We start from the raw sequence: 20481 nt of genomic DNA, 5'->3' as shown, positions 1-20481 counted from the left end.
CTAGAATACTGTTTGTAGGACAAGTTGGAGGAAACTGGCAGCGAAAAGGAGAAAGAGCAGACCAAAGAGTCCATGATGTATATAGTTAAAAAGCTTGGTGGAGGAGTGTTTGCAGTAGAAATGAGGATGTACACTCAATCCTGAAACCAGTGTCGTACCGTGGAGTCGGACCGCAACGGCAGTGCCAGGGGTGGACATACCGCATGTGCTCCGGTTGGCCTCTGCTAATAATGAGAGCAATCTGGCCTGTTTATCTGGCCCCGAGGCTCCGGGGGGCACCTGGCCAGATTTTCCTCTAGTGCGGTGGGTAGTGAGAGATCACTGCAGCTCTGCTGCCTACAAGAGTGAATGGTGGAGCTGCAACGATCCATTCTGCTTCCTGCCCACGCTTCTTGTCTCACACAGCAGTCAGCACAATGGCTGGATGACATCATCATTCAGCTCCACGGCCGCTGTGCCAGTGAGAGGAAGCTGCCGGCGATGGTGATGTTGTAGCTGCGGGAGAGCATGCAGAAAGGTGAGAGGTACTGTCTGCTGTGTGTGTGTCTGTGTAGAGATGAGTGGTGATGTGTGCGTGCGTGTGTAGTGCTGCGGGGGAACCTGCAGAGAGGTGGTGCTCTGTGTGTGTGTAGGTGGAGGAGAGGGCACTGATGGGGGTGATGGGGGAGAGGGCAATGATGGGATGATGGGGAGAAGGCAATGATGGGGGTGATGGAGAGGGCAATGATGGGGTGGTGGGGGAGAAAGCAATTATGGGGTGGTGGAAAGGGCAATAATGGCGGGTGGGAGAGGAGGAAATGATGGAGGTGGTGAAATGGGCAATGATGTTGGTGGTGGGGGAGAAGGCAATGATGGAGGTGGTGAAAACAGCAATGATGTTGGTGGTCGAAAGGGCAGTAATAGGGTGGTGTAGGAAAAAGCAATGATGGTGGTGTTGGAAAGGGCAATGATGAGATGATGGGGAGGAGGAAAACATGGAGGTGCTGGGGAAGAAGGCAATGATGGGGGGGTGGCGGGGGAGAGGGCAATGCTGGGGGGTGGGGGAGAAAGCAGTGATGGAGGTGGTGGAAAGGGCAATGATTGGGGGTGGGGGAGAAAGCAATGATGGAGGTGGTGGGGAAGAAGGCAATGATGGGGGTGGTGGGTGAAAGGGCAATGATGGGGTGGTGGGGGGAAAGCAATGATGGGGTGGTTGGGGAGAGGGCAATGATGGGGGTGGTGGGGGAGAAAGCAATGATGGAGGTGGTGGAATGGGCAATGCAGGGGGGTGGGGGAGGAGGAAATTATTGGGGTGGTGGAATGGGCAATGATGGGGTGGTGGGGGAAAAGGCAATGATGGTGGTAGTGGAAAGGACAATGATGGTAGAAAGGGCAATGATGGGGGTGATAGGGGAGAAGGAAATGATGGAAGTGGTTGAATGGGCAATGATGGGGTGGTGGGGAGGAAGCATTGATGGAGGTGGTGGAAAGGGCAATGATGGGGTGCTGGGGAGAAGGCAATGATGGGGTGGGGGAGAGGGCAATAATGGGATGCGGGGGAGAAGGACAATGAGGGGTGTGGGGGGAATGAGACAGGAGGAAGAGGGATTTATAATGGATTTAGGAACAGGGGGAGGTGGAGGAAGATGTTATTATCGCTTATTATGTTCAACACAGTCCCTTGGTATATAGTGTACTCACTTATTATACATAGCACAGCCCCTTAGTATATAGTGAGCTCACTTATTATGTATTGCACAGCCCCTCAGTATATAGTGTACTCTCTTATTATGTATAGCGCCATCCCTCAGTATATAGTGCAGTCACTTTTTATGTATAACACAGTCCCCTAGTATATAGTGCACTCATGTATAGCACAGTCCCATAGTATATAGTGTACTTACTTATTATGTCTAACATAGTCCCTTAGTATATAGTGTACTCGCTTATTATGTATAACACCATCCTTAGTTACAGTTTCCTCTTTTATCATGTATAACACAGTCCCTTATTACATACCATCCTCTCTAGTTATATATGGTGCCGTCCCTTATTATATAGCTTCCTCTGCTGTTATGTGCAGTGCTGTCTCTTACATAGTGTATTCTTGTTATCTTTGATATTCACAGCGCCCTCTTTTATTACATAGACCGCTCTCTTGTTTGATATAAAATTAATGCTGATGGAGGAGCCGATGACCAGACTACCAGTCAATCATCTCCTCCATTAGAAAATAAGCTTTTCCATGCTCCATCAGCCATCATTGCATTATCTATCTAACGAGAGGACGGTATGTAATAAAAAAAGGGCTCTATATAATCCAATAATACTGTATAAGGGACAGCAATATATATAATAAAGGAGACTATGTAATATATATATACATGTATGTGTGTGTATATATACAGTATATATATATATACTGTATATATATATATATATAGTGAAGCAGTGACCTCTGTTACAGCTAGGGGGTGCTGTTTGTTCTCCCCAGGATTCGCACAGAGGTGTAGTGAAGCCATGAGGGGGCGTTGTAGTCGCAGGTGTAGCTGTAATTACAATTGTTAAAAGCCCTGTAGTATAGAGGGGTTTTAGAGTTGAGTCTGAGGAGTCTCAGGTGTGTCAAGGTTAGAGTGAGGCCTGACAACCCACAGCATACACAGTGGTGCTGCTGTCCAGGATGACTGGTCATGGATGTGGACAGGTCTTGAGACTGGAGGTAGACTGTCCTGTGCCCGAAAGAAGGACTGGCATGTGTCACAGCTGCTGACATGAGGATGTCAAGGTCTGTGTATGGCTGTGAGTAGAGACTGTGATACAGAGGTGCAGGACACCCACGGAACTAGTCAGAGAAGGACTAGCGTGTGTAGTGACTGCAATCTAAAGGATGCTGTTATAAACTGGTGTGAATTGAACACTGAACTTATATGCACCGAAGTTATATGCTTGGAACCTTTTCTGTGTGAAGATAATGCATTAAAGAGACTTATGTTTTAACTTTGTGGGTCACTGCCTCAACACTGGCTTCCGGTGCACTACTAGATATATTATAATTATATATATATATATATATATATATATATATTTCCAAAAAAAGTTGAGGCAGCACACCGAATCCAAAGTTATAAAGTGCTTTTTAAGAGCCCATGTGGCGACGTTTCGGTCCTGGGTACAGACCTTTTCTCAAGCCAAGGTTGAGAAAGGTCTGTACCAAGGACCGAAACGTCGCCATATGGGCTATTAAAACGCACTTTATAACTTTGGATTTGGTGTGCTGCCTCAACTTTTTTGGAAAAGTATTTACTAGGACTGGCATGTACCTGTGGAGTGTCTGCACCCAACCTCTTAACTGTGCTGGTTTTTCTAATATATATATATATATATATATATATATATATATATATATATATATATATATATATATATATATATATATATATATATATATATATATATACACAGCTCTGGCAAAAATTAGGAGACCACTGCAAAATTTTCAATTTGTCTGATTTTTCTCTTTATAGGTATATTTTTGAGTAAAACGTAAATTGTTCTTTTATTCTAGAAACTACTGACAACATGTCTCCGAAGCTCCAGGCAATAAATTTTGTATTTCTTTCCTGAAAATGAAAAATGGTCAAGATGACAAAAAAGAAAGGCATTGCTTGCAGACCTCAAATAATGCAAAAAAAAAAAAAAACAAGTTCATAATCATTTACAAACAACAATACTAATGTTTTAACTCAGAAAGAGTTCAGAAATCAATATTTTGTGGAATAACCATGATTTTTGTTCCCAGCTTTCATGTGTCTTGGCATACTTTCCACCAGTCTTTCACACTGCTTTTAGGTGTCCTTATGCCATACCTGGTTCAAAAATGTAAGCAGTTCTTTGTTTGATGGCTTGTGACTATCCATCTTCCTCTTGATTGTTCAGGTCTGGGGATTGGGCTAGCCATGACAGGGATTTGATGTGGTGGTCCTTCATCCACACCTTGATTGACCTAGCAGTGTGGAATGGCGCATTGTCCTGCTGGAAAAACCAGTCCTCAGAGTTGAGGAACATTGCCTGAACAGAAGGAATCAACTGTTTTTCCAGGATAACCTTGTATGCTGCTTGATTCATACGTCCTTCGCAAAAATTAACCTGCCCAATTCCAGCCTTGCTGAAGCTTATGTTTCATAAACATTCTTTGTTTCTCTTTAACTTTTTTTTTTTCACTTAAAAGTTGAATGTTTTGCAAGAAATAACTGGCATCCATAAAAGTAATTCCAGGGGAGACTTTAGTATGTTTATGCAAAAATGTTGTGACTTTTTAAAAAGTTTCAATTGATGAATCGCACAAAAACATCTGGAAACCCCAAACTGCCCACAATGATGTGCATAAGAAAAATCAGACAAAGGCATTTAAAATAGACTTTAAAAAGTTGAAAATTAAAAGAAGAATAGGGTGCAAATGAAAGAAAGGCAATAAAAAAATATACAAAAAAGAACATATTTAATATTGAATCTGGCCCTATATGTTACATAAGTCCTATCAGTCTGTGGGCAGCTGCATGTTTTCTGGACAGTCCTTATAGGGTCGGGGTCACACTTGCGAGTTCAAAGCGAGAAACTCAAGGCGAGAGACTCACGCGAGTTTCTCTAATTGCAGTGGCAAGTGTGACCTCGGCCTAATACAACAAATGGCATTCAGCAAATTCAGGTAACTTAGTACAACACATGCTTAGAGTTAGGGCACATTCAGACATCAGTATTTTGCTCGTACGAAAAAATCGGACTGATTATTCTGATCAAACTGTGATCGGAGTGTGGTCTGATTGCCATCAGTTTTTCTCATATGTGAAGAGAAAAAAAAGGTTTCTCCACCTTCTCTTTTATGACAGTGTGTGAAAATCAGACTGCATTTGGATGTCATCAGAGTCCAGTCTGATTTTTCTCACGGAGCCATAAACTTACATTGTTGATTTCAGTAGATGTGTAGCCGAACCAGAAAAATAAAATACTGTATATAACTGGATGAATTCAATAGAAGAATATCCAACTAACTCACCTCCTTGTAACCTGGATTTCTCATGCTGTTTGTACACGCCATACAGGGTTGACATGCCAATATCAGATAGCTGAAGCAGTTTATCGAGGACATCTTTGGTTGCCCAGTCTGGCAGAGTATAATTGTGAGCCCTCTACAATAAATGGACATCGATTTAGTGCAGTTTATTTTGGCTATGCCTTATCTACGCCGTTCTGTGTAAACCCACACCACAAAATTGTTCCTTGTTGGGTCCTGTATTTCAGAATGTATTTTCCATTGAAGATCTTAAAAGGGTATTTTCCATCTCGAAGATCCTATCCCAATATGTAGTAGGTGTAATAATAATAATAATAGTAATATTAGCAAATATCTCCAATTAGAAATGTAGTATAGTTTTTCTGATTTGCTATGTCTCTTTCCTCACGTGCAGGCATTTCAGGTCCTTAGGTATCCATGGCTACGACCACTAGCAACTAGCTACCTGTCACTGTATCAGTTGTCGTTACCATGGATACCTAAGGTCCTGAAATGCCTGCACATGAGGAAAGAGACATAGCGAAAAACTATACTACATTTCTAGTTGGAGATATTTGCTAATATTATTATTACATCTACTACATATTTGGATAGGATCTTGGAGATGGAAATACCCCTTTAAGTCCTTAGATCTAAGGAAAAGGCTTCCCATTGAGCACGCTACATAGTGAAAATATACACATGGAAATCTGAAAGTGCAAACGCCTTCATAGAATTCCATTAGCTCTCTATCCTGCCCTTACACCTTATGTATAGAATACAAAGTAATAATGAAGTAATAGAGAAAAATATAGCAGGTCATGTTTTAAGGCAATGTGTCATCAATTTTTTTTTATTTTAGATAAATATCAAACCCATTTAAATGTGTTTATATTTTTATTTTCTCTTGTCAGGGAATATAAAAAAAACCAAAACAATAATTTTCATATTTCCCACTGTTTACCAGCAGAGGGAGCTAATTTGACAGTATGGTGAGAACAAAGCAAACTGTAAATCGGTTTCTGAAGTTGCTCTCTACACTTCTGATGATCTCATACTTCTCCTCCCCATGTAGCTGTGTGCAAAAAGGAGGGAGGAGGTCTTTTTCAATAACTCTATGAAGTGCTATTTCGTTTGGTTACGGTCTCACTGAGTTTGTTGGAGGTGGAAAATTCTGATGTGGTTTTCAAGAGGAACCTACTTCAAGAATAGCTGATTTTTCTTTGTTTTCGGAGGATTTTTTTTCCCGAAAAATGTTTTTTTATCTTGTTTTGAAGTGGCTATAAAAAAAAATTTTAAGCTCTTTTCCCACAAGTTTCTTTTTAGCGGATTTGATGAGGAATCTCCATTAAAAAAATTGGTATATCTTTTTTTTTCCCCTCCAGTGAAGTTTCAAAACCTCATTGGAAGAAAACATCCACTTCAAAATCCTCATTAAAAAAAATCCTCATGTGAACATACCCTGAAGCCTTAAAGATGGGTTCACACCGTGCACCCTAGAGGCAGTTACTTGGTGGTAAAAATCGGCAATTCCTTCAGCTAATACTCTACAACACGATCAAACATACTTGTATATGGGGAACACATCCCATTTACATCCCCCAGTGTCAGGTACCCTTTGCTGCACAGGAAGTAGAGACTGGCAGGGGAACAGGCAGCATTAGAAATGTAGCAGCAGGGGGGTTATAGTGACGATCGCTTCTTTTTCATGGCATTCTGACCATTATTTTTTTAATTAAAAGTGTACTTCAAAGGGAACCTGACAGCTGATGCATGCACGATTCACAGGCGGCAAGTATCAGAAACTAGCTGCATGATTTCAGCCACCTATGTTTCACTCTGAAGCACTGCAGCATTTCAGAGACAAACATACTTTAAAGCACCACTCCAGCTTTTTATCTTTTATTTCACCGCTGTAGTGGTGCTTTATATGTAATTCCCCTGCCCCCTTTCTGATACTCACCTGCGGCCGCCTTCATCCTTTTCCAGCGTCACTCCTGTTGGTCTCTGGTGAAAGGTGAACTGCCTGCAGCTCCAGTGTTTAATGGAGTGGCACGTAGGTCACTTTTCAAGTCTATGAGAACCTCTTGCATTGCGCTCTTGTGATGTAACTTCTGACTTCTGACCAGTCAGAAGATGGTGCCGCAGGACCGGAGCGGTGCCGAAAAAATGGTGAAGCCGCCAGAGGACAAGTATAAGAGAGGGAACAGGGGACTTACATTTAAAGCACCACTCCAGATTAAGAAAAAGAGTGGTGCTTTAAAAGCCGTCAGGGACCATGCCGCATGGGAGACTACTCGGATAGGTGGGTCCGCAATGGCTTCTCCCCACTCTCTCCCCTGAAGTGATAGGTCTCTCCCCTATGCAGAGAGTGGTCTGTCAGTGGGTGGTGAGAATCCGCCAGAGACCCACCAGTTTGTCTAGTCTCTTGTGTGTCTAGGTCCCTGGCAGATATTTAAAGTATGTTTATTTCAGGTTTCTGCTGTCAGGTTCCTTTGAAGGAGATTTAGGGCAGGATGCAGGGTACATATGGAATAGATGATAGGGTTGTAGTCGGAATCCTTAGACGATGAAGAAACCAAGCTAATTATTTCGCCTATAACCTAGATCTGATCTCAGCCTCCTGCATTTCTGTAAATGTGAGTGAGGGGGAGCACTCTGTTGAGTAGGAGACAAGGTACAAAACTTTATTTAGACAATTACATAATAATTTTGAAAGTTACTGTATTTTTGTGAATATATTAGTTTTATGTGTTGATCTATCAATCCATCCATCATCGATCTATCACAGCATCAAGAAGTGCGAGAATGATACACATGGATATTGTATGGTCACAAATTAATTTGACTTTAGAGCTACAATAGTGATATATCCTAAGTGGAAGTGCAGCACCTCAGGTGACCGGTTGCTGCAGTGATGTTGCTTTCCCTTTGGGGAGGGTAATGTCATGCCCAGAGACAATGGAGTTCTCTTCACCAGGTAAGGCACCCACACACAACACATTCCAAATGCAGGCCAGGAGGGGGGAGCTCAGGACCCGGATTCAGGGGAGCTTCCCTGAGCTATATGTATCCTGACCTGGAGGAGGAGCTAAGCTAATCTGGGAGAGAGACTCAGGGCCGGACTGGCCATCGGGCATTTCTGGCAAATGCCAGAAGGGCCGGTCCCTGTAGTGGGCCGCTCGATCTGTTGCACCCTTCATGCTGTCAGCCGGCGTTCTGTTTTCTCCTGCCAGCGCACTTGGCAGCATCAGCTTGCCTTGTGCACAGGATCGCGCTGCACTTCTAAAATCACTGCGGCCGCCACGCAGTAGACAGGATGAAGTTGATGGTCTGAACACCAGCGGCAGCTGTCATGGTAACATAGACACAGGGCAGGGGGAGAGGCGCGCTCTGCTCTTCTGTGCTGCTGGGACGGGACCCTGCCACTTACGGCAGCCGGGGGTCAGGAGTCAGGACATCAGACGCCCACTTCCTCCTGTCCAGCCAGGTGGCAGGGACAGAAAGGATTTAAGAGCTGCTGATAACTTTTCCCTGAGTGCATGGAGCTGAAGCACAGAAAGCCCGGAGTTGTACCTGGAACTAGCTAAGAGGCAAGCACTAATAGAATTAAGAAAAAAAGCTGTGTCTACTCTTCTTTCACGGCACTAGGTCAAAAAAACACCACTCCTGTGGTGAACTATACTCCCAGCATGCCATAGGAGCTGCTGTACATGCTGGGAGTTATAGTTCTCAAAAGCAGGGAAAAGGCTATGTGCACACGTAGTTTTGATGGCTGCGGATTTTTCCACAGCGGATTTCAGATGAAATCTGCAGGTAAAAGGCACTGCATTTTACCTGCAGATTTACAGCGAACTTACCGCAGATTTTGTGCGGATTCCACCTGTGGTAAACCGCAGCAGATTCCGCACAAAGAGTTGACATGCTGTGGAATGTAACCTGCAGCGTTTCCGCGCGTTTTTTCTGCAGCATAGGCACAACGGATTGCGTTTTCCATAAGTTTACATTGCACTGTAAATGCATGGAAACCTGCTGCAGATCCGCAGCAAAATCCACGACGTGTGCACATAGCCTAATAGTCAACCATGGGACATAGATGGCACCTGTGGGATCTTAAAGGAAATCTGATGGCACAGGGTATGTTTCCACTTGGCGTATTTGTTGTGGATTTGATGCAGTGTCCTATCCGCAGCAGCCAGATGTTACAGCATAGTGGATGGGTTTATGAAATCCCATCTCCACTAAGCGTGCACTGACACCTCCACAACATCATCCCAGGTCCTTTGCACACAGCATCCCTGGGAACGGAAGGCGCCGCGTGCACTGTTGAGAGGCGGGAGGACTCCAGGGGACGCCGGAAGGTAAGTATATCAATATTTTTTATTTTAATTCTTTTTTTTTTTTTTTACAGGGATATGGTGCTCAGTCCATGGAGGAGAGTCTCCTCTCCTCCACCCTGGGTACCAACCGCACATGATCCGCTTACTTCCCGTGTGGTGGGCATAGCCCCTTGCGGAAAGTAAGAGGATCAATGCACTCCTAGGTGTGCAGAATCCCCGCGATTCCGCAAAATAATGAACATGCTGCGTTTTTTTCCGGAATGCTTTTCCGCTCTGGAAAAAAAACGCAGCATGTTCACAAAAATTGCGGAATGCATTCTAATTAATAGGATGCTTAATGTGAGCGTTTTTTCGCATTTTTATAGCGGAAAAACGCGAAAAATCCTGAACGTGTGCACTTAGCCTTAGTGTGTAACCACCGTACGACAAGTGGGCCTGTGTACCTTCAAATGCCAGGGCTGAATTTTTGTCCCAGTCCGGCCCTGGAGAGACTGAAGTAGAAGGAAGTCTGGAACTGAATTCAGACAGAGAGGCCTGGCAGCCACAAGGGAGCTGCAGCCTCTGGAAGGAGGAAGACCTGAGGGGTTGAATGTGGAAGAGGCAGAAGGGAAGGGGCAAAGGAGAGGAACAGGGCTCAGAGGGGAACAGCGGAAGGACACCCTCAGAGCCAGAGTGCAGTAGCCGGGAGCTGGGAGCCCGAGGCTTTTGTGGGACTCTAAGACACAGAGCAGAACCGGAGGGCCGAGAACTATATGTAATTGGCCCACACTACGCCTGAGAAGCAGCAGCACCTGGGGAGCCCGGGGCATGGTAGAGTCCCTGTAAAAAGGCTCAAGCTGCCCGTCAAGCAGGTACCTGTCTCAGAACAGGGGGAATTGAGGACTCTGCAGGAAGCTTCAGGCAGGGACTCCATATACAGCAAGCGCTAGTTGGAAAGGCTCACAGACCCCTACTGGAACAAGGGAACCCTCCATTGCCTCTGGGCCGGCCGGACCATAGGACACCTGTGCCTGGTACCCTGGACTGTGGACTACTACATCTTCAGTAAACCAGGTAAAGACTTTACAACTTGTGTCCTCCACTTATTCGTCTGCATTCACCACCTTGCCACACACCTTAGGACCCTTGGGGACCTCGCTTCACCTGTGGGAAGTGTACCATCAGTGCTGCAATAACATCCCCCAGAGAACACCTTTAACGCAGCGTCGGTCCCACTATTGAACGAACACCACAGGTGGCGTCACGACAGACTTATAAATGCTTTTCCCTTAAAAGACCTGCCCCCTTTTGTTTGGGCGCCCAGGGCCATGGACCGGGTCGCAGCCACCGTGACATCCCCTTTAAGACTGGACCCGGTACCGAGTACCCCGCTGCCCTGGTAGGGCGCTCCAGAAGCTCAAATTCCTCAGGTGGAAAATCTAAAACCAGCACCTTGCACCAGACATTTAGCCTGTGTGCCCACAATGGATTTTTGACGCTGGGTATTTTAAATGCCTCAAGAGTGCGGCATCTTACAGTTCCAGCTAAGTGAATGGGTTTTCTAGAAATCTTGTGCCCACTGTGCTTTTTTTTCTCAGCGTAAATTGACCTGCGACAGATTTTTTCAAATCTGCAACATGTCAGTTTCTCTTGTTAGATGTAGAAAATCCAAAGGTAAACAAAACACATGCATTTGTGATGTGCTTCTGCGACAGAAACACATCAATAACGCATTTAATCCGCACATGATTATATCAGTATAATTGTCAAAAACAAAGCAGCTTTATTTAAAACATAACTTACTAAGAAGAGACAAAAAAAGCAGCGTCAAAATGCACTCAACAACGCAGCTAATCTAGTTTGCTGAATAAGTGCAGAAATAGTGCAGAAAATCTACAGCATCAAAAACTCACCAAAAGCTCATTGTGGGAACGTAGCCAAAGCACATTCACAAGTTCAATATTTGGTCAGTATTTTACCTCAGTATCTGCAAGCCAAAACCAGAAGTGGGTGATAAATACAAAAGTGGTGACGTGTTTCTATTATACTTTTCCTCTGATTGTTCTACTCCTGCTTTTGACTTACAAATACTGATGTAAAATACTGACCAAATACTGAACGTGTGAACATACCCTTATTACATTTTATAAAACTTGCTTTACAAACAAAGTTGTTGGACCCCAAAGAAGGTTAACTTGCAATTGCCATCTTTGTCACATGTATACCCAGGGTCAGCATTAGGAGCAGGCAAACTAAGCATTTGCCTAGAGCCCCCACTTCCCCCCAGGGGCCCCCAGCCAGTGACCACGCTGCTGAGGATTGCCGTGCTGCTGAGGAGATGCGCTGCAGACATCGAGCATTGGGGCAATGGGGAGAGGTGAATATTGTATTTATTTATTTTTTTTAAATTGGAGATTACATTGTGGTGGTCATAATACCGGAGGACTATGGGGCTGCATTATGCTATATGGAGCTGCATTATACTATATTATTATTATTATTATTTATTTATATAGCACCATTAATTCCATGGTGCTGTACATGAGAAAGGGGTTACATACAGAGTTATAGATATCATTTACAGTAAACAGGTTTACAGTGACACACTGGTACAGAGGGGAGAGGACCCTGTCCTTGCGGACTTACATTCTATGGGTCTGTATTGTATTCTATGGGGTTGCATTATACTATATGAGGGCTACATTATATTATATGGGGCTTCATTATACTATATGTGGCTGCGTTATACTCTATCAGGCTGTATTGTACTATATGGGGCTGCATTACAGAGGCTGCGATATACTAAATGATGCTGCATTGTACTCTGAGAGGCTGCATTATATTATATGGGGCTGCATTATACTATTTGAGGGCTACATTATACTATATGGGGCTCATTACACTCTATGTGCTAATACTCTATGGGGCTGCATTGTACTCTATGGGCTTCATTGTATTCTTTGGGGCTGCATTGTACTTTATGTTCTCTATGGGGGTTGCATTATACTATATGAGGCTGCATTGTACTCTGTGGGGCTGCATTGTACTCTATGGGGCTGCATTGTACTCTGTGGGGACGCGTTATACTTTGTAGGCCCGTATTATACTCTGTCGAGGACTATGGGGCGTGCATTATACTATATGTACTATATTGGGGCTTCATTAAACTATATAGGGGCTGCATTATACTCTATCAAAGACTATAGGCTGTGTATTATACTGTATGTACTATATGGGGGCTGCATTATTCTGTATGGAGGACTATGGGGAATACATTATACAATATGGGGTGCATTGTACTATATCGAGGACTATGGGGGTGAATTATACAATATGGAGGACTATGTGAGCATTATTATATATTGAGGACAAAGGGCAGTCCATTATACTGTATGGAGGACTAAGGGGTGTGCATTATACTATATGGAGGACTTTGTGGTGCATTATATTAAGTGAGCAAAATGCTGCTCATTCATCAAGTGATTGGATTGCTTATGTCGGAACAAAAATATTTGTTCTCAGTGGCACATCACCCGGTAAAGCCTGCAGATATGCTGCTGTTAACATGATACTGTATGGGGACAAATTGCTCTACTAGTGATCCTTCTGTGCCTGTCATTCTTCCTCAGCCGGTGTAAAGAAGCCGAGAAACAAGCGTGGAACAACTTCAATATTGTCGATAACGCTCGTTTAACGGCCTGAACTCAGCGCATGTAAATACAACTGAAATATTTGTGTGTGATGATGCAATATGTGAGCATTTGCAGCCCCACTTTTACATTTTGCCCAAGGCCCCACTCTGTCTAAAACCAGTCCTGTGTATACCTATGTCACTGGGATCAAATACTCTGTGACTTTATTAACTGTAATAGAAGGTTGATCTTGTGTTTTCTACAGCTAAAGTTGGACATTACAATTTAAAAGTATAAACAGAAAGGGTAAAATTAGTGTATATAGCTAAAGAAGAAAACCCATTTATATGTCTATTTATGTAAAATCACATATTTACCTCACAAAACAAAGCATCGGATACTTTCCACCATTTGTGCTCCTCATTCAAGTCCTTGGATGAGAAACCTGTGTCATTTTGTAAACTATTTATAAAGTCCTGTAAGAAAAAAATCGGTAAGATAAGCAGACAGCATTGTACAGTATGGGCTAGGAAGTAAAATGAAATATTAATTAGATGTATCACCTTTGCTGTCGGTGCTCCATTATTATAAAGGGTGGTGCATTTAGGTGAGATGGATAAGGATTAGTGATGAGCGAGTGTACTTGTTGCTCGGGTTTTCCCGAGCACGCTCAGGTGACCTCCGAGTATTTATGACTGCTCAGAGATTTAGTTTTCATCCTGGCAGCTGAATGATTTACAGCTACTAGCCTGCTTGATTACATGTGGGGATTCCCTAGCAACCAGGCAACCCCCACATGTACTTAGCCTGGCTAGTAGCTGTAAATCATTCAGCTGCCGCGATGAAAACTAAATCTCCGAGCAGTCATAAATACTCGGAGGTCACCCAAGTGTGCTTGGGAAAACCCGAGCAACGAGTACACTCGCTCATCCCTAATAAGGATATCAAGGCCTTTTATAAGGTGGGTGCATGGACGTCCACTACTTTAGGAGCTTACAGCACACAACCTTTTCTCTCAACTTAGACTGAATCCTATGTGGTCAGACAGTGAAAAATAGATATTTTCTAATTTATAGAGCCCTCTAGGTCCATTAGTAAGGAGTTGTCCAGTAGTAGACTATCCCTTCAACATTTAGTTTTCTTTAGTGTGTATATTGTATATTATTTTATATATCGTATTTAATATTTAAAGATTGTATTTACAATTAACGGGGTTGTGTCAAGTTCCTAAATAGTTTACCTAAAATCAAAAATCCTCTCCGTTCTCAAAAATGGAAGGATTTTTGACTCTACAGCTCTGGCAAAAATTAAGAGACCACTGTACAGTTTTAAAAAAAATCAGCTTCTCTACATGTCTGACAGCCATTCCATTCCAGTGTCAGTTGAATTCCATTGAGAGAACACCTCATTCTACTTAATGTGCTCCTGATTAGGTGAACACCTGAACCAAATCATATTTAAGGAAGGAAAGTATAAAAAACCCTGCTGTTCACAATCCTCTTGCAATAGGACAAGCTGGATGGCAAAACAAGTGCTAGTAATATCCCAAACGTAATAGGAATGACAAAATAACTTTTAACCATGCCAAATGAGTTGAAAAGAAAAGTCTTGAGTGAGGAAAAGAAGGGCTCAATTCTGGCAATGGTCAAGCAGCAAACATTGGGGACAGCAAAGCTACAGACCAGCAGAGGGCGAAAATGACACTACACTGACCGGGATGACTGTCATCTTATTTGAATGTCACTCAGCAACCGCAGGATGACATAAATTGACTTACAAAGGAATGGCAGCTGGGGTGAAGTGCATGGCAAGAACAGTTCATAACAGGCTTCTAGAGGCAGGACTCAAGTCATCTAAAGCTAGAAAAAAAGCCTTTCATCAATGAGAAGCAAAGAGAGCCAGGCTGAAGTTTGCCAAAGACCATAAAGATTGGACCATATTGGACTGGAGTAAGGTAATCTTCTCTGATGAGTCTAATTATCAGCTTTGCCCAACACCTGGTCATCTATCCGGAGACCTGGAGAGGCGTACAAGCCACAGTATCTTGCACCCACTGTGAAATTTGGTGGAGGATCGGTGGTGATCTGGGGATGATTCAGCAAGGCTGGAATTGGGCAGGTTAATCTTTGCGAAGGACATATGAATCAAGCCGCATACAAGGTTATCCTGGAAAAACAGTTGATTCCTTCTGCTCAGGCAATGTTCCCCAACTCTGAGGACTGTTTTTTCCAGCAGGACAATGCGCCATGCCACACAGCAAGGTCAATCAATGTGTGGATGAAGGACCACCACATCAAATCTCTGTCATGGCCAGTCCAATCTCCGGACCTGAACCCCATTGAAAACCACTGGAATGTAATCAAGAGGAAGCTGGATAGTCACAAGCCATTAAACAAAGAAGAACTGCTTACATTTTTGTACCAGGAGTGGCATAAGGTCACCCAAAAGCAGTGTGAAAGACTGATGGAAAGCATGCCAAGACACATGAAAACTGTGATTAAAAATCATGGTTATTCCATAAAATATTAATTTCTGAACTCTTCCTGAGTTAAAACATTAGTATTGTTGTTTCTAAATGATTATGAACTCGTTTTCTTAGCATTATATGAAGTCTGCAAGCACTGCATTTTTTATTATTTTGAACATTTCTCATTTTCTGATAATAAATACAAACTTTACTGCTTAGAAATTTGAAGACGTTGTCAGTAGTTTATAGAATAAAAGAGCAATTTACATTTTACTCAAAAATATACTTATAAAGAGAAAAATCAGACAAACTGAAATTTTGCAGTGGTCTCTTAATTTTTGCCAGAGCTGTATATTTGCAGATTTTTGCCTAGACTACTGCCCACCAGTCTTAGAGTGGTCGGTTACCTAGGTAAGGAGCTCTATACTGCTCTGAAGCTGGCCGGACTGCTTGATCCCACCAGATCAGTTCCCTGGCACTTCTCCCAAGCTGCAGAGGTACAGCTGCTTTTGCTAGCCGCATGGAACAGCACACGGTTTAGGCCAGCGTTGCAGCCATGCCACTGGTCTGAACTGTTAGTCATCTATAGCCCCGCACATGGGGTGGCACCAGCTTGCAAAATTATACATGTGCACAGTACTGAGGAAATGTTTCAGTCAAGTGTGGAGAAGATGCTGCAAAATAAGGATGCTTGAAAATATGGAAGTGTTAATAGTTTATTTTTATCAATTAACAAAATGCAAAGTGAACAAATAAGAAAGAAATTTAAATCAAATCAATATTTGCCTTCAAAACAGAATCAAAACATCAAGGCCCCAATTCATTACACTGGTGTTGAGCATGCCAGCATTAATGAATGGTGCATGCTGAGTAAGATGTGCCTAATTCATTAATAGGAACTCGCCACATAATGAATTAAGTGCTTCTTACAAGTGCCGTGAGCCTCCTGAGAGTCGGAGAGTGGAGTTAATTTCTGCCATAAGTTATGCAATTACAGTAGTCCAACTTTTGTATGAATTCTATGGCTTAGCCACACCTCTTCCCACCAATGCTTTGCCATATTGGCGTAGCTATCCAGGACTGCCGAGAAAACACAATATTTTTTTCATAAACATTGTTCCAAATCTTCTAGGTACACTAGCAAACAATTTTTGAAGGATTTTGACAAGAAAGGTTGTTCCAAGCATCTCAGTGAACTAATCACAGATCTTCTTTAGAGGCACAGAGATGGATCTGTCTCTTTATCCAGCACAGACTCAATGATCTTGAAAAAATAAACAAAAACAGGCAGAGATGCTTACCTGTCTAAATGGGCCTCAATACAATTGCACTACCAGGGTGCAGCGGACCAAAGTAAAATGGCAACTGCACAGGTGCAATACCAAATGAAACAGCCAGCCTTCAATCAGGGATTGGCCGTGTGGGACACCAATGCAAAAAAAATATACTCTGTATGTGGCAATGTTCACACAAGGAATGGAAAGCATCTGGTTTTCAGCCTATTAATGATGCGCTATGGCGGGCTGCCCAGTGCTAACTATGATGCATCCTGTGTGAACAGAGGCCACAGTTTACAGAACCATTTGGGCCCAACTGCACCCTGAAAAAATATAACGTATTCTGGCCATAATATGTAAGCTGGCAACCCGCGTCAAGGGTCCTTACGTTTGCCAGTCCTACTCTAACATGAAAACCACAAAAAGAGGAAAAAATCCTCCAATATGGGTCCGCTGCACCCTGGTAGTGCAATTGTAGTGAAGCCCATTTAGACAGGTAAGCACCTCTGCCTGTTTTTGTTTTTTTTTCTTGAATATTGGAGGATTTTTTCCTCTTTTTGTAGTTTTCATGTTAGAGTAGGACTGGCAAACGTAAGGACCCTTGACGCGGGTTGCCAGCTTACATATTATGGCCAGAATATCAATGATCTTGAGATCTGTTCTCTGTGGGGAAAGATAGTTGTTAAGGACATTGGCTTTATGTTAAGGATCGTTGTCCTGATGCCAAATAAATTTAGAGCCAGTCAGATGCTTGACATACAGCAGAAATGTTCTCGAGTCCGCAACTGAAGTATATTTCTGTCAGAGGCTCATAGCACTTGTAAGATGCGCTTCATTCATTAAGTAACTTGCGCATGTTAAAGGGAATCTGTCAACAGGTTTTGCTATGTAATCTGAAGAGAGCATGCTGTAGGGGTTAACATAGATTTCAGCAATGCATCTATCAAACTCCTCCTGTTGTTTGCTTGCAATGATTGTTTTAGCACCAGGAGCCTATCATTGCTGGACTACAGCAGCACATGACTCCTGGTCCAACGTGCCTCTTCCTGTAATGAGCACCTCACTGTCTATGGACATTGTATATACAGAGCCTGAAGTGGGCGGGGTTAGCTTCCTCAGCTCTGCTTCATTCTACATCTAAAAGCTCTGATTGTCTGAGAACTTCTGCACCCAGTAATCTAAGTGATACATCGTTGGATTCAGCTTCTCTTTACCTACTTCAGGCTGCTCTCAGATGAGTTAGCACAAACCTACTGACAGATTCCCTTTAATAAATTAGGTGCATCATACTCCAGCAGCCCCATTCATTAAGACTGGCGTACACAACAATGTAAATCACTTGATGCTATGATGCTATTTTGAAGGCAAAGTACGGTCACACCAAATATTAATTTAACTTAGATTTCTTTTTTGTTCATTCACTTTGCATTTTGTTAGTTGATAAAATTAACAAATAAACTATTAACACTTCTAATTCTGAAAACATTCTAACGTTTTGGCATTTTTCCTCACCTGTGTAAAACTTTTGAACAGTATTATATAATTTGTTTACCAGCGTTTTTTTGTCTTGCAAACTTGAGAGGAGATCCAGCATTTTTTGGCTTGTGGAATGCCAGATCCCCCTTTCCATGTAGGCCAGACCTTCAGATCTGGTAAACATTATTTATTTGGTTGCTGTATGCCCTGCTCATAAGTGGACCCATCACCCTTGAGGGAAATGCGGCACGCTGATGGCCAGCAATTAGTGATAAAACGAGTATACTCGTTACTCGGGTTTTCCAGAGCACGCTCGGGTGGTCTCCGCATATTTGTGAGTGCTCGGAGATTTAGGTTTTGTCGACGCAGCTCCATGATTTATGGCTGCTAGCCAGCCTGAGTACATGTGGGGGTTGCCTGGTTGCTAAAGAATCCCCACATGTATTTAAGCTGTCTAGCTGCACATCATGCAGCTGCTGTGACTAAAACTAAATCTCTGCGCACTCACAAATACTCGGAGACCCATGCTCGGGAAAACCCGAGCAATGAGTATACTCCCTCATCACTACCAGCAAACTATCACATTTATGAGGGCTAGGTGATATGCAATGAAGCATGTGTGATTTCCTCTACTGAAATCTTAGTGAGTTTTTGGCTTGACTGTCAACATAACTCCTGTGGTGCAGTGACCAATGTTACAGCCAGGGGGCGCTGTGTGTGCACTTCAAGATGCACTTGGAGGCATAGTTGTGATGAAACAATGACTGGCAGTGTTGTGAATGGCCGATATGTGTCGCAGAGGGAGTCTGCGTGGTAAGTCTGATGTAACGTGGTTGTTCTGGGACCTGTAGTCCCTCAAAAGTTTGTGTAGTGTTGTATAATAGTCAAGGGAGACTTACTAGGCTAGTTGTGTGAGATGGGCGGGACAAACTAGCCACACATCTACACTCCCATCCAAGGGAGTGGTTAAGGGTATATAATGTGACCAGGGTGTGGGTCACATGGTTCCTGTGTTTGGATCCGAATAGTCCAAGTGCAAGGCCCTGGAAGCCTGTGTTGGAATTCCTGAATAGCACATGGTTGGGCTTTGGCACTGAGTGGCCTGTGTGCTGTAGGTCCTGGAAGCACCTAGAGACCGTGGACCTGGACGGTCTGTGTTGAGGACCTGGGACTGATGTGAAGTTAGCGTGAGGAGTGGAACTCCTGAAAGGTAACCCCGGACAAGGGGATTATAATATACGGCAGAGAAGCCTATCTGCTACATGAACTGACTGATGTCCTATAATGTTTCGTGGCTGTAATGAAACGAACTGTACCCTATCTGGTTTATGCGGAGTTTAAATAAACCATGTGGGCTGAATTGTGTGAGGTACCGTGCCTGAGTGCTTGAATCCTATGCCAAGCGAGTGTCCCCCAAGACATGTAGTGGGTGAAACACTACAATTGGTGCTAGACTGCGAGCAACGATCCAAGGAGCCCATGTTGCAGTGCTGGCTGGTCTGAGCCAGAGGAGTAAGCGGTCTGACAACCGTGTGTAATACTGACCGGGGTCAGTGAGAACTGTTCGTGGGATACCTCTGAGGAGAAGAGGGATCCGGGAACCTGTGTGTCCGGCAGGTAATGGACAGGAGTCCGAGATATGCTGACCGGGGTCAGTGAGAATTGTTGTTTGTGGGATACCTTCGAGGAGAAGAGGGTCCCAGGAACCTGTGTGGCCGTCACCAACAGGTAACGGACAGGAGTCCGTGTGATACTGGCCGGGGTCAGTGAGAAACTATGTTTGGGCTGTAAAGCCACGTGTGTAACAGACAGGAGTCTGTGCTGTGCTGACCGGGGTCAGTGAGAGACTTTGTGTTTTTTTTCTCAAATCAACTTGCTGTGGATCAGCGGGTCCACGAAGGTGACAAGCGGCTTGCTGTGGATCGGCGGGTCCACAAAGGTGACAAGCGGCTTGCTGTGGATCGGCGGGTCCACGAAGTCTGCGGTGGAGCCATGCAGCGTGGTTGCAGCAAGAGGTTCCACAGCAGCAGGAGCTGCAGTGGCGGCAGCAGCTGCATGTGATCAGCACCCAGAGGTGCCAGTGATTTGTGACTGCAGCAGGAGCTGTAGCAGTGCCAGCAGGAGCTGGTGAAATGTTGAAAAAAATAATAATTTGTGCTCCAGGTTGTGCAGACTCTTAACGGGCCAGTGCAAGCCCAGGGACATTCTGGTTCATGGTGCGAACTGGTGCCTGAAAGTACTGAGGGGAGTCCACGGGGTGTACCCCAGGGAAGGGGTGGTG

At 43.7% G+C, this 20481-nt stretch overlaps 1 protein-coding gene across 2 annotated transcripts in view; it reads right to left on the bottom strand.

Annotated features, from left to right (window-relative positions):
- ACP3 (acid phosphatase 3) overlaps positions 1-20481 on the bottom strand; it is a 141924-nt gene that overhangs the window by 20040 nt on the left and 101403 nt on the right. For both annotated transcript variants that reach the window (XM_077269032.1, XM_077269033.1), the window contains 2 exons: positions 13358-13456; positions 5033-5165 (listed from right to left, as the gene is read on the bottom strand). In XM_077269032.1, coding sequence (XP_077125147.1) covers positions 5033-5165; positions 13358-13456 — 232 coding nt within the window. The remainder of the gene's footprint in view (positions 1-5032; positions 5166-13357; positions 13457-20481) is intronic.

This window comes from Ranitomeya variabilis, chromosome 6 (assembly GCF_051348905.1).
Source record: "Ranitomeya variabilis isolate aRanVar5 chromosome 6, aRanVar5.hap1, whole genome shotgun sequence".
Classification (NCBI taxonomy): domain Eukaryota; kingdom Metazoa; phylum Chordata; class Amphibia; order Anura; family Dendrobatidae; genus Ranitomeya; species Ranitomeya variabilis.
This window is presented reverse-complemented; position numbering and strand designations above follow the sequence as displayed.